Here is a 12,913-nt window from a genome sequence, read left to right as displayed (position 1 = left end):
TTTGAAAATATTGTCTTTTCATTCTTTACAATGCATCTAACTATCCCATGTATTTTTTCATTAGCCTACTTTTGTAATTTTTTGGTCTGATGTGAAATAGGTTGGCTGTCTCCCTGCTAGCGCCAGCACTTTATAAAAGTGGAGCCACTCCAAGCCATAAAAGGTGGCATGCATGAAACATTGCTCTCAAAAAATAAGTTGGCCTAAATGATCTTATCGATTCACTAGTTTATTTTGTAAGCAGCCACTTCCCCGTGTTCTGTTCGGATATGACTCATGGTTCATATGATTCTGACATACTTATTGTTGCCATATTACAGTTTTTTCCAATCACTTTGACACTAATTTCAGAACTTAGATTTTTCAAAATGCTAACTATCTTTTGTCACAGGGGTTTTTCAACGTTTTTTGACACGCACATTTGAGCTGGTGATCAAATGTCTGATAATTGATTTTACATGGTGTTAAGAGCAGGAGTAAGGATGTGTATCCACCTGCAACAACATAGCGACAACATGGAGCAGTCAGATGATCCATGTTAGAATAGAAATCAAGCAGTGAGAGGAGGAGATGGAGGTGATCACTGGAATGGCAGACGTACTGTACTCCTTCAGAGAGGTGGGCTTGTTTCTCATCTTAGTGGTGGGGGGCAGTGTCTTTCACTGCAGTTCAGGATTTTTTACAGTTTTTTTTACAATTGCTAAAAATTCACTTTTTCAAAACTCTTCATACAACTCTCTGCACCAACATGCAGCTTGTCAGTTCATTTCACTCACAAAATGGATCAAAACTACCAAATCACTGCGAACATGGAAAAGCACTCAAAGGACTCAAAGGAAAAGCACCAGCACTACATTTTTTTTGCGTCAATCATAGAAAAATTATCTTAAAAGCACTAAATCAGTGGCATTATAGTTGATGCCTTATTTTCTGTCAAATTGGTATATAATTAGGCCAGATTTTTTGTAAAAGTAATGAAAAAATCATTCAGTTTGGTCCACATACAGTGCTCTTTGGCTAACTGTGAAAAGTTCAAAAAAGTCTGAAAAAATTATTGTTTACAATTGGAAAAAAACCCAAAGAAAAACAGTATATTATAATAATATTATTATTATTATTATTATTGTTTTTTTAATATATATATATTTTTTTTACAGTACTCAGATTTCAATGATTCCACTCTCTCCTCCTGTTTCCACTATTCCCTTTATTTAGGGCCACAAAAAGACCCTATTGAAACATGTATCAAGTATCTTTTCATGCTATAGTAAAGTATTGTAACAACAACTCAACAGTGAATCTATAGGTATTTTTTTGTGGGGGCAAACTTAACAAATAAATTCCTATAGTATTTCATGATAATGCGCAATTTGAACCAATGAGTTTAGAAGTGCCAGATTTCTTCAAAGATATGAATGCACAATGTATGTTTTGAACCGGTTAATGGGCTGTGTTACAAGTGCTTACCATTTTAAGTATTGTGTCTAAGGTTTTGAAAATTGAGCACAAACTTGTGAGATTAGGGTTGAAGTGATTGTAAAAAAACTGTAATTTGAAGAATGAACCAACAAATAAACATTTCTCTCCCTGGTCTTTCATGGTAAGCTAAGATGCAATAATAACCAATGGACATAACTTCAACAGAGATGGATTTGCTGACAAGTATTTTTCGCCATTTGCCAGACACCACTGCACATAGCACAAGAAGCCAAATGGGCCACATGACATGATTCAAACCCATTCCGCCATTTTCATCATCAGTTTCAGATGGTGCTCATTATTAGCGGTTTGTGTCTGTGCATCAGAACGGTTGTCGAACTGACCGAATTATCCCATTTTGCGAAACCGCGTTAATAAAAAAATCTGTCCGTCCTGGCCAGACCTGCTGTTTGGGAACGTACGCGTTGAGCGTGTTTGTCTTTGCGTCTGCAGGGATGCTGGCTGTGATCTGCGTCTCCGCCGCGGCTGCTGTCATGCTCATCCTCGCCGTGTCTCTCTGCGTCTTCTGGTGAGTCTGACGCCGGAACGCGCCGCGCAGGTGACGGGCGGCGGGTAGGCAGGTCGCCAGGCGACGGAACACGTGATCCTCTGGCAAACAGGAAGCCCGCGGCAGGATGTCTGATCTGTATCGCTGCTTACCTTGACCGATATAGCGCTCTAGTTTTGATAAACAGGAAACAGCGTGGTTAGAGCAGGCGAGTAGTAGGGCAACCACATAAGTGCTGATTGCACAGCTGTAGTGCAGGACTCTGATTTCACATTTTGATTAACTTCTTCAATATGCAATATGTATATCTACGTTCTTCGTACAGCCTTTCATTTTGGTGGTAGTCGCTAAAAGTGTGCCCCTGTGGTTAGCACGGCGTGCTCCCGATCTCGCAGAGATAAGGCACGTCTTACTTTCCGCCGTGTAGGACAGGCCTGTGAAAAACCACTAAATAGAACGAGAGACGCGAGGCAGTCCTCCATATTCTGCTCTGATTTTCTCGCATCCGAACCCAGCGGAGGACAGGCAGGTGAGAAAACCAGAGCAGTCTCTCGTTCTTTTTAGTGGTTTTTTTCCACAGGCTTGTCCTACACGTGCTCTCAAACAGCGGAAAGTAAGACGTGCCTTATCTCTGCACGATCGGGAGCATGAGGCAGTCCTCCATATTCTGCTCTGGTTTTCTCGCCTGCCTGTCCTCCGCTGGGTTCGGATGCGAGAAAATCCCTCTCCCCAGCTGTGCTGTGCTGCGAGATGCTTCCATCGACAGGTGGCACTCATTTGGTTCTCAGCAGCCCAATCAGAAAGGCACGCCCACATCCTGCTCAGGGACACAAGGCTGCCATTCCTTCTGTGACGGCTCCTCTCTCTCATTCGCACAGCTGGGCCTGGAATCCTTGCCTGTCAATCATCAGCTGAGGTCAGAGGTCAGGGGAATAAGGGGTGTGAATACCAAACTGCTGGGACATTGCAGGTTCAGATGATCAGTTACAAATGCCTAAACTGTGCCAGTAAGAAAGGGGTGGGGACAGTTGTAAATGCTGATAAATCATACACGGTATGTTGGGATACTCAAATCTGGCCCTCAAAGTTAGAAAGTCATGTTTTCTCTTCTGTATGATAGTCTATAGCTCTGCCCCACCGTCATGAAATTAAATCATGCACTGACTGGCCGGAGATTACACTCACCTGGAGCATCAGGTTTAAATCAGTCCTTGAGTAGAGGGGAGAAATGAGAACCAGCAGTGGGGGTCAGATATGAACCTCTATTATGCACTATATGTTATACATATTCCCCTGTGATGCACAGTAATGCTTAGTAGCAACTGGAAAATTATACATAATGACAGACTGCATGGGCAGGTTATCATTGAGACTTTGAAACAATTCATGAAGGACTTTCACAATGATATTCCAGTTAGGTATGGTGCGCAGATCCCCTCCTTATCTGTTCTTTTCCATGGCAGTCTACTGAGAGCACGGACGAGCACCTTGCGCTCTGAATGAGCATCATGGCGTCACGTTTCCTCTTGGACACTAAAGCTGCGCCCGTCAGCAGAACCCGCTAATTTGATTGCTCCAAATAACTCCCTACCTGTGTAATAAATGGCTCTGGACCGTGGACGCCAGGCACTTTGCGCGTAAAATAATGAATGAATGAAGGAGCGCACCCAGAGTAGCGATGGCAGCAGTGGACCACGAAAAAAAAAGAAGTCGCACTACGTATGCTACACGCTCCCGTAATTTATTCAGCGCGTGGTGCCTCGGTGAGCAGGACGCCACAGACCCGCCCGTGCACTCTGGCGGGGCGGATGGCGGGATCGCGCGGCCCTCGCACGAGAGCCTTTGCGCTTCAGCGGTGAGCGAGGCGCGGTCAAGGTGCCATTGGCTCTGGGCACACCTCCGTCTCATCAGTCCTGGCTCCTGAGGGAGGCTCTGATGCGGGCCCGGCTCAGAAGGTCAGCGGGGTGGCACGCGCACGCAGCCAGCGAGCCGCCCCGGTAGGCCGGCTATTTCGGGATCAGTGTGACCCGATCGCGCCGGCTAGGGGATGTCGGGGCGGGGGGAGAGTGTTGCGGGATGAGACAGGTGAGACACGGCTAGCATCGCATGATGTCACAGGCACACCGCTGTTCTTTAAATGACAGTGATCAATGCTGTGGCCTGTCGCTTGAGTGTATTATATACCCAATTCATCAGTAGAGGTAGATGAGAAAATGTTTCAGGCAAGAGCACCCCTCATGGAAAACAGTTTGTCTCTGCAGTCACTTGAGACTGTATAATGTGATAACTTGGTATAGTTTTCCTTTGTGACTTGCAAATTGACTTGAGAATCAATTTAATTTACTGATCCTCCAAGCCAGCACAATTTATATCACCCCAAAGATAATATATTTAAGTATTTATTGCTATGCATTCACTAAATGGAGACATTTAATTAAGACACGAGTGCATTGTAGGAGTATGTTGGCGTTGTTTCCATTGAAGGAGGACACACAAACAGTTAAAAGAGAGGAAAAATAGGCAGAAATAGACTCAGATCTAAACGTTTCACTGGAAGGTTGTTTCTCGTATGCGTGGAGTAATTTCGATGAAAACTACCCTGGCTGTGCCTGCAGGCTGACTGTTCAGATGGCTGAGAGAGATATCATCTCAGAAGCGGAGATATCATCGCACAAACGGAGATTAAAACAGCGCAGGAGCGATTTCCTCCGTTCGTCTGTCGCTGTTCGCCCTTCGTCCGCCTCCTCCCGCTAGATTGATAACAGCTGTCACTCTCCTTACTTTCTCCTTTTTTGAGAGAAATTCATCAGCTTCTCCTGAAACCAGACCGTGTGCAGATGAGCCGTTTGGCTGCTGTCTTGTCCTCAACCACTCAGAGAACAAAGATGAGCTCAAGAGCTGTGTTTAGTGCGGCCGGCAGGGAAGTGCGTTGTGCTGTTTTCCATTATGGCCTTTAGCAGACACTCTTATCCAAAGCCATTTACACACATTACATTTTAACGTGCTGTACAAGCCATCTATACAGCTGCGTATGAACTGAGGCAGCCCGGGTTAAATACCCTGCAGTAACCAGACTAACCATCACCCTAACCGTTGCATTACACTGGTCCGAAGGTTTCTGACCAAGAAATCAGGCAGGCAGCTAAAGGCAGCTTTTAAACACCGTCTTTCGCTCAGAATCAAGGCCATGTCCCTTACAGTTTGCCATCTACTGTGACTCCAAGTAAATCTGTGCAGTATTTTTCCCCAGTAATCAGTTTTATTTATCTTTTTTGTTTTTCAGTAAAAGAACTGACAGCGATGGTTCCAGATCAAAGGTATGTAATGATCAAAGGAGTGCGTGGGAAGGATATCGCACGTTTCTCCGGATTTTGTAAACGTGTTGCGTTTTTTTCCAACATCAGTCGCTTTCTAGACTTTGATTTGGTGCAGCTTCAGACATTTTGCAAATGTGATTGTAATTTGTCATTCTGACCAGGTTTCTGCACAATATAAGATATGGCTTTTTCTTAATTCTCCTCCTCTGTCTCTCACTCTCTCTTCCTGTCTCTCTCCTCTCTCTCCACCTCTGTCTCTCTCCTCTCTCTCCTCCTCTGTGTCTCTCGCTTCTCTCTCCTCCTGTCTATCTCTCCTCTGTCCTCCTGTCTCTCTCTCTCTCTCTCTCTCTCAGGCGGCCCATGGTAAGCGGGAGTCCCTGGCTGCGCTGACCTCCCTCATGCAGGACCCGTCCTCCCCAGCTATCTCCGTGCAGAAGCACCCCAAGTACGCCGAGCTGGTCAGATACTCCATCGTCATCGACGTCAAGACCAACGTGTGAATCCGAGGGCTTTCTGCCTTCCACACGCCCAGTGGGTTTTCTCCTTTGGTTGTGCCACTGAAATACAGACAGTGACACGGGGGCACGTGATTGGTTGCGTAGGGAGAGAGGCTGAGTTCACAGCATCGAGCACTGGAGTGTGATTGGTCAGCAGCTTCTGTGCCGTTTGTAACCTCAGGAGTTACTGAGGAGCAGTAGCCACCGCACTAGCCTGCAAAAATCTGATTGTTTGACAGAAACAGAGTTCAAAATCACGGAGTTGATGCACATAGTCTATGTGGACATACTGTATGGCATGCCTCCTGTTTTTCCCGTACATGACAACTTTGTGAGTAGCATATTTAGTTCTAAAGGGATTGCTTTACCTCTCACAGACCATTGTGAACTCAGCATCTACAAAGCCTTGTTGGAACCAGGATTAATCCTGACAAAAATATGACATAATAATTCCTCTTTACTGTGCTGAGATTTTATTCAATGAACATTTTTGCCTTACCTACCTGCATTTTTGCTTTACATACCTGCAATTGCACTGCACTTACCATAACAATGCAGAGAATATGAGAGAAATAGAATATAATGATTGTTTACTCTTTTTGTCCTTATGTGCTTATATTTAGACATTGCCGAAAACCCCAAGCATTATTGATAGATTTTTTTCATATTAATCTGTACTGTATTATTTGAAATAAAAAAGAAAAAAAGCATTATTGATAGATTTTTTTTCATATTAATCTGTACTGTATTATTTGAAATAAAAAAGAAAAAAAGCATTATTGATAGATTTTTTTTCATATTAATCTGTACTGTATTATTTGAAATAAAAATGAAAAAAAAAAAAGCCTGTCTTTGTTTGTACACTGTAATACTTGCCTCTGTATCCTGAGCATACTGAAGATGCATAAACACGTATTCAGCACATCAAGCCAGGGAAATGATTTTGTACTTAAAATAATGTTTCAAACAACAAGCTAATCGAATTACTTACTGTCTTAAACGTACACATACCCACAAACACACACACAAGGTACACTACATGCTCACATACTGACAGACATGCGGAGACACATACACACACACACACACACACACACACACACACACACCTAGCAGATGAAGTCATTGTCATTCCAATTAACTGGATAGGAGCCCATGAAATGAGAGTCATGTAAAAGACTTGACCTTCAGAGTTACACAAAAAGAAAATAATATCAATTCTCATCCTGGAGAGAAAAAAGCTATATCGAGCTGGACGGAGATTAGCATAATTTCAATGCAGAGCGCACCTCTCCTCTAATGAGTTTAATATAAATTCGTGGCGCAGCAATTTCTCCAGGCTGCTAAGAGCGAGGCATCTCTCCATTTGATTGAAGTGATGAATTTGTGGTTCAGGGTCTATTGTTTTGAGTGAGTGGGGTAATTAACTAGATTCCCCTGGGACGATCGGAGCGATAATGTGCGAGTAATTACAGGTACAGTATGTTTTTTATCTCTGCCGCTAGCCTGAAAAACGCGCTGCGATGGTATCCACGCCGTCTGGCTCGTAAGGCTGACTAACTTAAAGAGGGAGGGCCTGGTTCGCCCGGCAGTGAATCCATACCGAAACAGTCTGCCGCGTCTGTGGAATTCCGCTGAGCTGTAATTAGCAGTCTCCCGTCCCCGCGTGTGCTGTTACAGCTGCCCGCCATTCGCTTTTCCCAGGTAGCTCAATATGCGCGTTCACACCTATTTATCTTGATGCCATGGCGATGGAGGGGTGGTGGTGAGGGGGGTGATTCAGTGTGAGGAACCTACCTCTTACCACATTTAATGTCGCCCCGGGCCTGAATTTTTCTGAAATATTGCCCCGAAGTTAAGGGCTGCAAGGGTGCTGTTTTTCACCTCTTCCACATCTTTTACCGGAACCCATTCGCCCCGAGCGCGTCGTTTTAGATGGGTTTTTCAGAGCAGAAGAAAGCACGCGCTCATCTTTTTATATCCTCTGTTTGTTGTTCATTCACGTGTTTATCACATAAATTAAACAGTGCTTATAATTCAGACATAATTAAATGGACACTCCAAGGGAAAGGTGTTTTCTTATTGAAGACTTGCATTAATAATGGATGGACACAGTATTCATTAAAATTGAATGGAATGAAAAATCACGGGTTCTGTTCGTAAGACATTAACGGAATGCAAGCTTGGCTTTTGTCTTATCTGACGTGTGTGTGTGTGTGTGTGTGTGTGTGTGTGTAAAGAATGCTAAGATTGCAGGACATACCAGATGCAGCCTGCCAAATCTTACAGACTGACACCCTGTCCCAAAGGAGCGCTTACCCATGTCAAACAACCTCTTTCCACAGATAATTTCTGGATAAACTCTGACCCTTTCAACACATCAAGTCAGGAAAATGACTTTCTCCTTACATTATTGTTTCCCTCATAATCGTTTCTATACACAGACAGGTTTATCTTTTTCTTAGTGCCTTTGATGCACACATTCACAGATACACACAAACACATGCAATGTATGTAGATGCACGCACACACAGTCAGCACACGATATGGGGTGATAGCCATCGTTCTGGACATTGTCCATAGAGTGGAGCATGTGGGGGGGGGGGGGGGGGGGGGGGGGGGCATTCCTGCTGAACAGTTGCTGCCGTTCAGTAAGTACACTGGGGTCACGGCCGGGTCTTCAGCACCAAAACCAGTACCAAGACAAACACCCTCTCCTGGATTACTACAAGAACACACAGCTCACGTCTGCGAACAGGACTGGGACACTAATGCTAAGCTTGTCTTGGGTGTCCTGCCATGTTAATGTGATTTTCCGTGTGCAGATGACAAGCACGTCTACTGTGTCGCTCCTGCAAGTCACCCACAGAACACTGACTCGAGTCTGAACCCTGCGTTCAGATTAAATGTCAGGATATTGACGGAGGAACCACCAACAAAACGATTCCATTCCAGGGATATTATTGACCCCTCTGTCTTCATTGCAGTATTGAGTTAGTTATTTCAAGTTAATAAACCATGCATAAATATTGTAGATCAAATTCAATTACCTTAAGACATGCAATCAGACCCAGCGAAGCATCGCTTTATGGACTCGTGTCAAGTTATGAAATTAATTTTCCAACCCTGGGTTGTGACTGTTCCAGAGACTACAGCATGGGGCATCATCATGTTTCATCAGTACTGAACCTGTCACTCCCACTTCCATCACACTGGGGCGGGACGTTGATTGAGGAGATGGGTAAGGCGCTGTGGATGATGCAGAGGAGTGTGTTGTTCTATAGGTGCCTTTGGGGTTGTATGAGACAGGAGTGTGTTTTTGGGGTCTTATGAGACAGGAGTGTGTTGTTGTATAGGTGCCTTTGGGGTCCTATAAGACAGGAGTGTGTTGTTGTATAGGTGTTTTTGGGGTCGTATGGGACAGAGGAGTGTGTTGTTGTATAGGTGCCTTTGGGGTCCTATAAGACAGGAGTGTGTTGTTGTATAGGTGTTTTTGGGGTCGTATGGGACAGAGGAGTGTGTTGTTGTATAGGTGCCTTTGGGGTCGTATGAGACAGAGGAGTGTGTTGTTCTATAGGTGTCTTTGTGGATGATGCAGGGGAGTGTGTTGTTCTATAGGTGCCTTTGGGGTCATATGAGACAGAGGAGTGTGTTGTTGTATAGGTGCCTTTGGGGTCCTATGAGACAGGAGTGTGTTGTTGTACAGGTGTTTTTTGGGTCGTATGAGACAGAGGAGTGTGTTGTATAGGTGTTTTTGGGGTCGTATGAGACAGAGGAGTGTGTTGTTGTTTAGGTGTTTTTGGGGTCATATGAGACAGAGGAGTGTGTTGTTGTATAGGTGCCTTTGGGGTCATATGAGACAGAGGAGTGTGTTGTTGTATAGGTTCCTTTGGGGTCATATGAGACAGAGGAGTGTGTTGTTGTATAGGTGCCTTTGGGGTCATATGAGACAGAGGAGTGTGTTGTTGTATAGGTGCCTTTGGGGTCATATGAGACAGAGGAGTGTGTTGTTGTATAGGTGCCTTTGGGGTCATATGAGACAGGAGTGTGTTGTTGTATAGGTGCCTTTGGGGTCATATGAGACAGAGGAGTGTGTTGTTGAATAGGTGCCTTTGGGGTCATATGAGACAGAGGAGTGTGTTGTTGTACAGGTGTTTTTGGGGTCGTATGAGACAGAGGAACTGAGGTGGCCACAGGACAAGGCATGCGGGCCACTCTTTCAGAATCCTAGCCCAGCATCAGAGCGTTCCTCTGCACTGTTAGTCACCCTGTCTGGGAGAGTGCAGCTCTAGACTCTTGGAGACTTGCTGTTTGGCATGGAGGTATTGTTTCTTATTGCTTTTGCAATGGCTATCCAAGCCCCAGGGCCCAGCTTGTAGACTGGTTACAGGTACAAGAGGCCAGGTGGGAGTTGTTTGTTGTACATATATTACCCCACAACCAGGACAAGTGATCCTGTCCATACAGTATAAGGTGCTTACCAGCGGGAGGCACAATGCCAGATGACCAGAGCTTTGTTATTGAAGCTGGACTCACTGCCCTTCACCACTGCAATGACATTGCTGTCGGCATCAGAATATGGAAAGCATCGATTTACAACTTATTTTAATCCTACATCACTTGTCCACTCTTAATATGCTGATGGGAGCTACATAATGTGGCCTGAAAATAATAAATCTCTGTGTAGCCCTATGCGCGTGTGAGCATAATGTGTGTTTGTGTGTGTGTGTGTGCCTGTGTGCTTTTCAGCGTGTAAGAAAGTGTGAATATCTCTACAACCAGTCTGTTTTTTTCCACTGCAAGTGTATTCACATTGCGTAAAATGTATAAATTGATAACTAGCAGATGAAATGTGACTCGACATTGCAAAACCTAAGCAAGCGACTTAAAAAGGTCTACCAGGACATGCACTTCCTTAATATGAACTGTACAGCAGCACTAATGAGCAGAACTAATGAATCCTCCTTGCGTTTAATCGCTGCGGCTGTGTTGCACCTTGCTTCTTGCTGGTATCAGCATCTGCACGTCTCATCTCCGGCAGGGCTGGTATTGGCTTCCTGGCCTTCAGCCCAGTCCGTTCCGTCATTCGACAAATAATCCCGGCGCACAGGGACACGTTCAAACGTCCGGAGCCAGTCGCCAGAGCACTTTACTGAATGCAGGGCACCGTGCTCTCGCTCTCCTTGCTTGCACCGTTAACATGCGAAGTGTTTCCTTGACATTCTTTGTCTTGTTGCGCCCTCTTGTGGTAAAGACTTAACACTTTAATTGTCTTTACTGTACATACGTCACGACATATGAGAACCTCAATACTGTTAATTTTTTATTTTAATTTGAATTTGAATTCATTTTTTCTGCAGGAATAGCCAACTTCACGTATTCACAATATTTATTATATTCATTCATTCATTCATTCATTCATTCATTCAATGTCCTTATCAAATAGCCTATAATGTCAAATAGTGAAACGGTGCAATAGTGCGATTTTCCAGGTTTCTAACCGAGTACAACCACCATCAGAGCATTACAAGTGGTCCTAGCTACCAAGTTAGTTGATCTGCAGTTTGAATGGAATGTCACGAAATTATTCAGCAGCTTCAGTTTTATCTCCCGGGATGATTGTTTAAAATAGCCGTTTTCAGCTTTTTCAAAAGTGTTTATGCGGTGGACGAAAAGATTGTGAGGAACTGGAATTTCAGGGTGTCGATTCTGGCACCTTGAACCAGACTGAATGGACTACCCGAGCTGCCGTAGCGTAGTTAGTGACCATGGGAACTATACCAAACACTTTGCAGACAAGTGTGAGATCTTCGCGTCCGAAATTTTAGCTATTGGCTACAGGTGAGACAATATAAAGTCTAAAGTTAAATTTAAAAATAAAGTATTCATATTATGTCATTAACGCTGTCGTTTAACTTCACTTATGCATAATAGACCGCCACAGATATACTCGCTTAGCACATGTTCAAGTTAGGTAGTTTGCAAACTTTTTGCTTAAGTAAGTAACAAAAAAGTACAAATCACAAAATTTGTACGGGGAGGCGGAGGTAGTTTTAGTATTTAATTGTGCTTGAATTTACATTGTGATTTTGCTGGAACCAGGTATGTGCCAATGCCAAGGCGTGCTCTATGACTAGCTTTAGGTATATTGTATGGAGCAATACTACTAAATGTACTCTGTGCAGAAAGTAAATTATATTACCAAATTATGTAATATCATTATTTTGATGCGGTTAAACTAACTCCAGAACGTCAACGCGCACAATAAATAAATAAATAAATAAATAAATAAATAAATAAATAAATAAACAGCCTACTTTGAATTGAGAGCGATTTAATTTAACGAATTAAGTGGCTATTCCTCAAGGCGCTTTCATGCTGTCAGGTACAAACGCTTCCCAGGGCCATTGCACGCGCTTTGTAGTTCTACAAGTGTATAATTGCAAATGAAATAGAAATTACAACAGAGTATTAATTAGTTGCCTTCGGTTTTGCTAAATTATACGAGGTATAATTTTATACAGCTCCACAAATGCAGATGGCCAATTCAATTAAAAATGATTGTGCACTTTTTTTGCACAATTAGTTATTATTGACAAATTCAACATTGTCAAGGCAAATTGTCGCAAACCTGAATAAAGTATACAACTGAACTGAAGTAATGGGTTGTTAACTTAAATGGTTGTACGTAGCAACAATCACAGGTTTACTATTTTAACGGTTTACTATTTTGTCCACGTTAATATGAAGCTACAGGTGCATTGATATGCGCATTTTCAAAGAATTTACGTCAAATAGAGTAGAGTTATTGATGAAGCGTCGTTAGACCTCTGTCCTTGGTTAATGACTTCTCTCAGATATGTTCTTTGGTGTTTGTGTTCTAGCATGGTGGCATGGAAGAGATGCACCTCACGCTTCACTGAACACGGAGAAAGGAGAATGCATGGAATACTGTTCAACATAAAATAAAAATAAATCGAAACGATGAAAAAATGAGCACAGCAATGCCCTCAACCAAGAGAGATGTCCGACCCAGGTCCCCCACCATCCCAACAAGGCCAAGCCTTCCTGTCAGGCAGGGCAACCGTAGACATTCTGTAAAGTCTCCCGCT

General features: G+C 43.6%; 1 protein-coding gene across 1 annotated transcript in view; it reads left to right on the top strand.

The window, feature by feature from the left end:
* si:ch211-149e23.4 (uncharacterized) overlaps nucleotides 1-6,577 on the top strand; it is a 23,626-nt gene extending 17,049 nt beyond the window's left edge. The window contains exons 12-14 of the mRNA XM_061217937.1: nucleotides 1,933-2,008; nucleotides 5,271-5,304; nucleotides 5,658-6,577. Coding sequence (XP_061073921.1) covers nucleotides 1,933-2,008; nucleotides 5,271-5,304; nucleotides 5,658-5,804 — 257 coding nt within the window. The 3' untranslated portion in view covers nucleotides 5,805-6,577. The remainder of the gene's footprint in view (nucleotides 1-1,932; nucleotides 2,009-5,270; nucleotides 5,305-5,657) is intronic.
* Nucleotides 6,578-12,913: the final 6,336 nt, after the last annotated feature.

The sequence above is a fragment of the Conger conger genome, chromosome 13 (genome assembly GCF_963514075.1).
Source record: "Conger conger chromosome 13, fConCon1.1, whole genome shotgun sequence".
NCBI lineage: Eukaryota > Metazoa > Chordata > Actinopteri > Anguilliformes > Congridae > Conger > Conger conger.
Note: the sequence above shows the minus strand (reverse complement) of the source record. Positions and strands in the feature narration are given on the sequence as shown.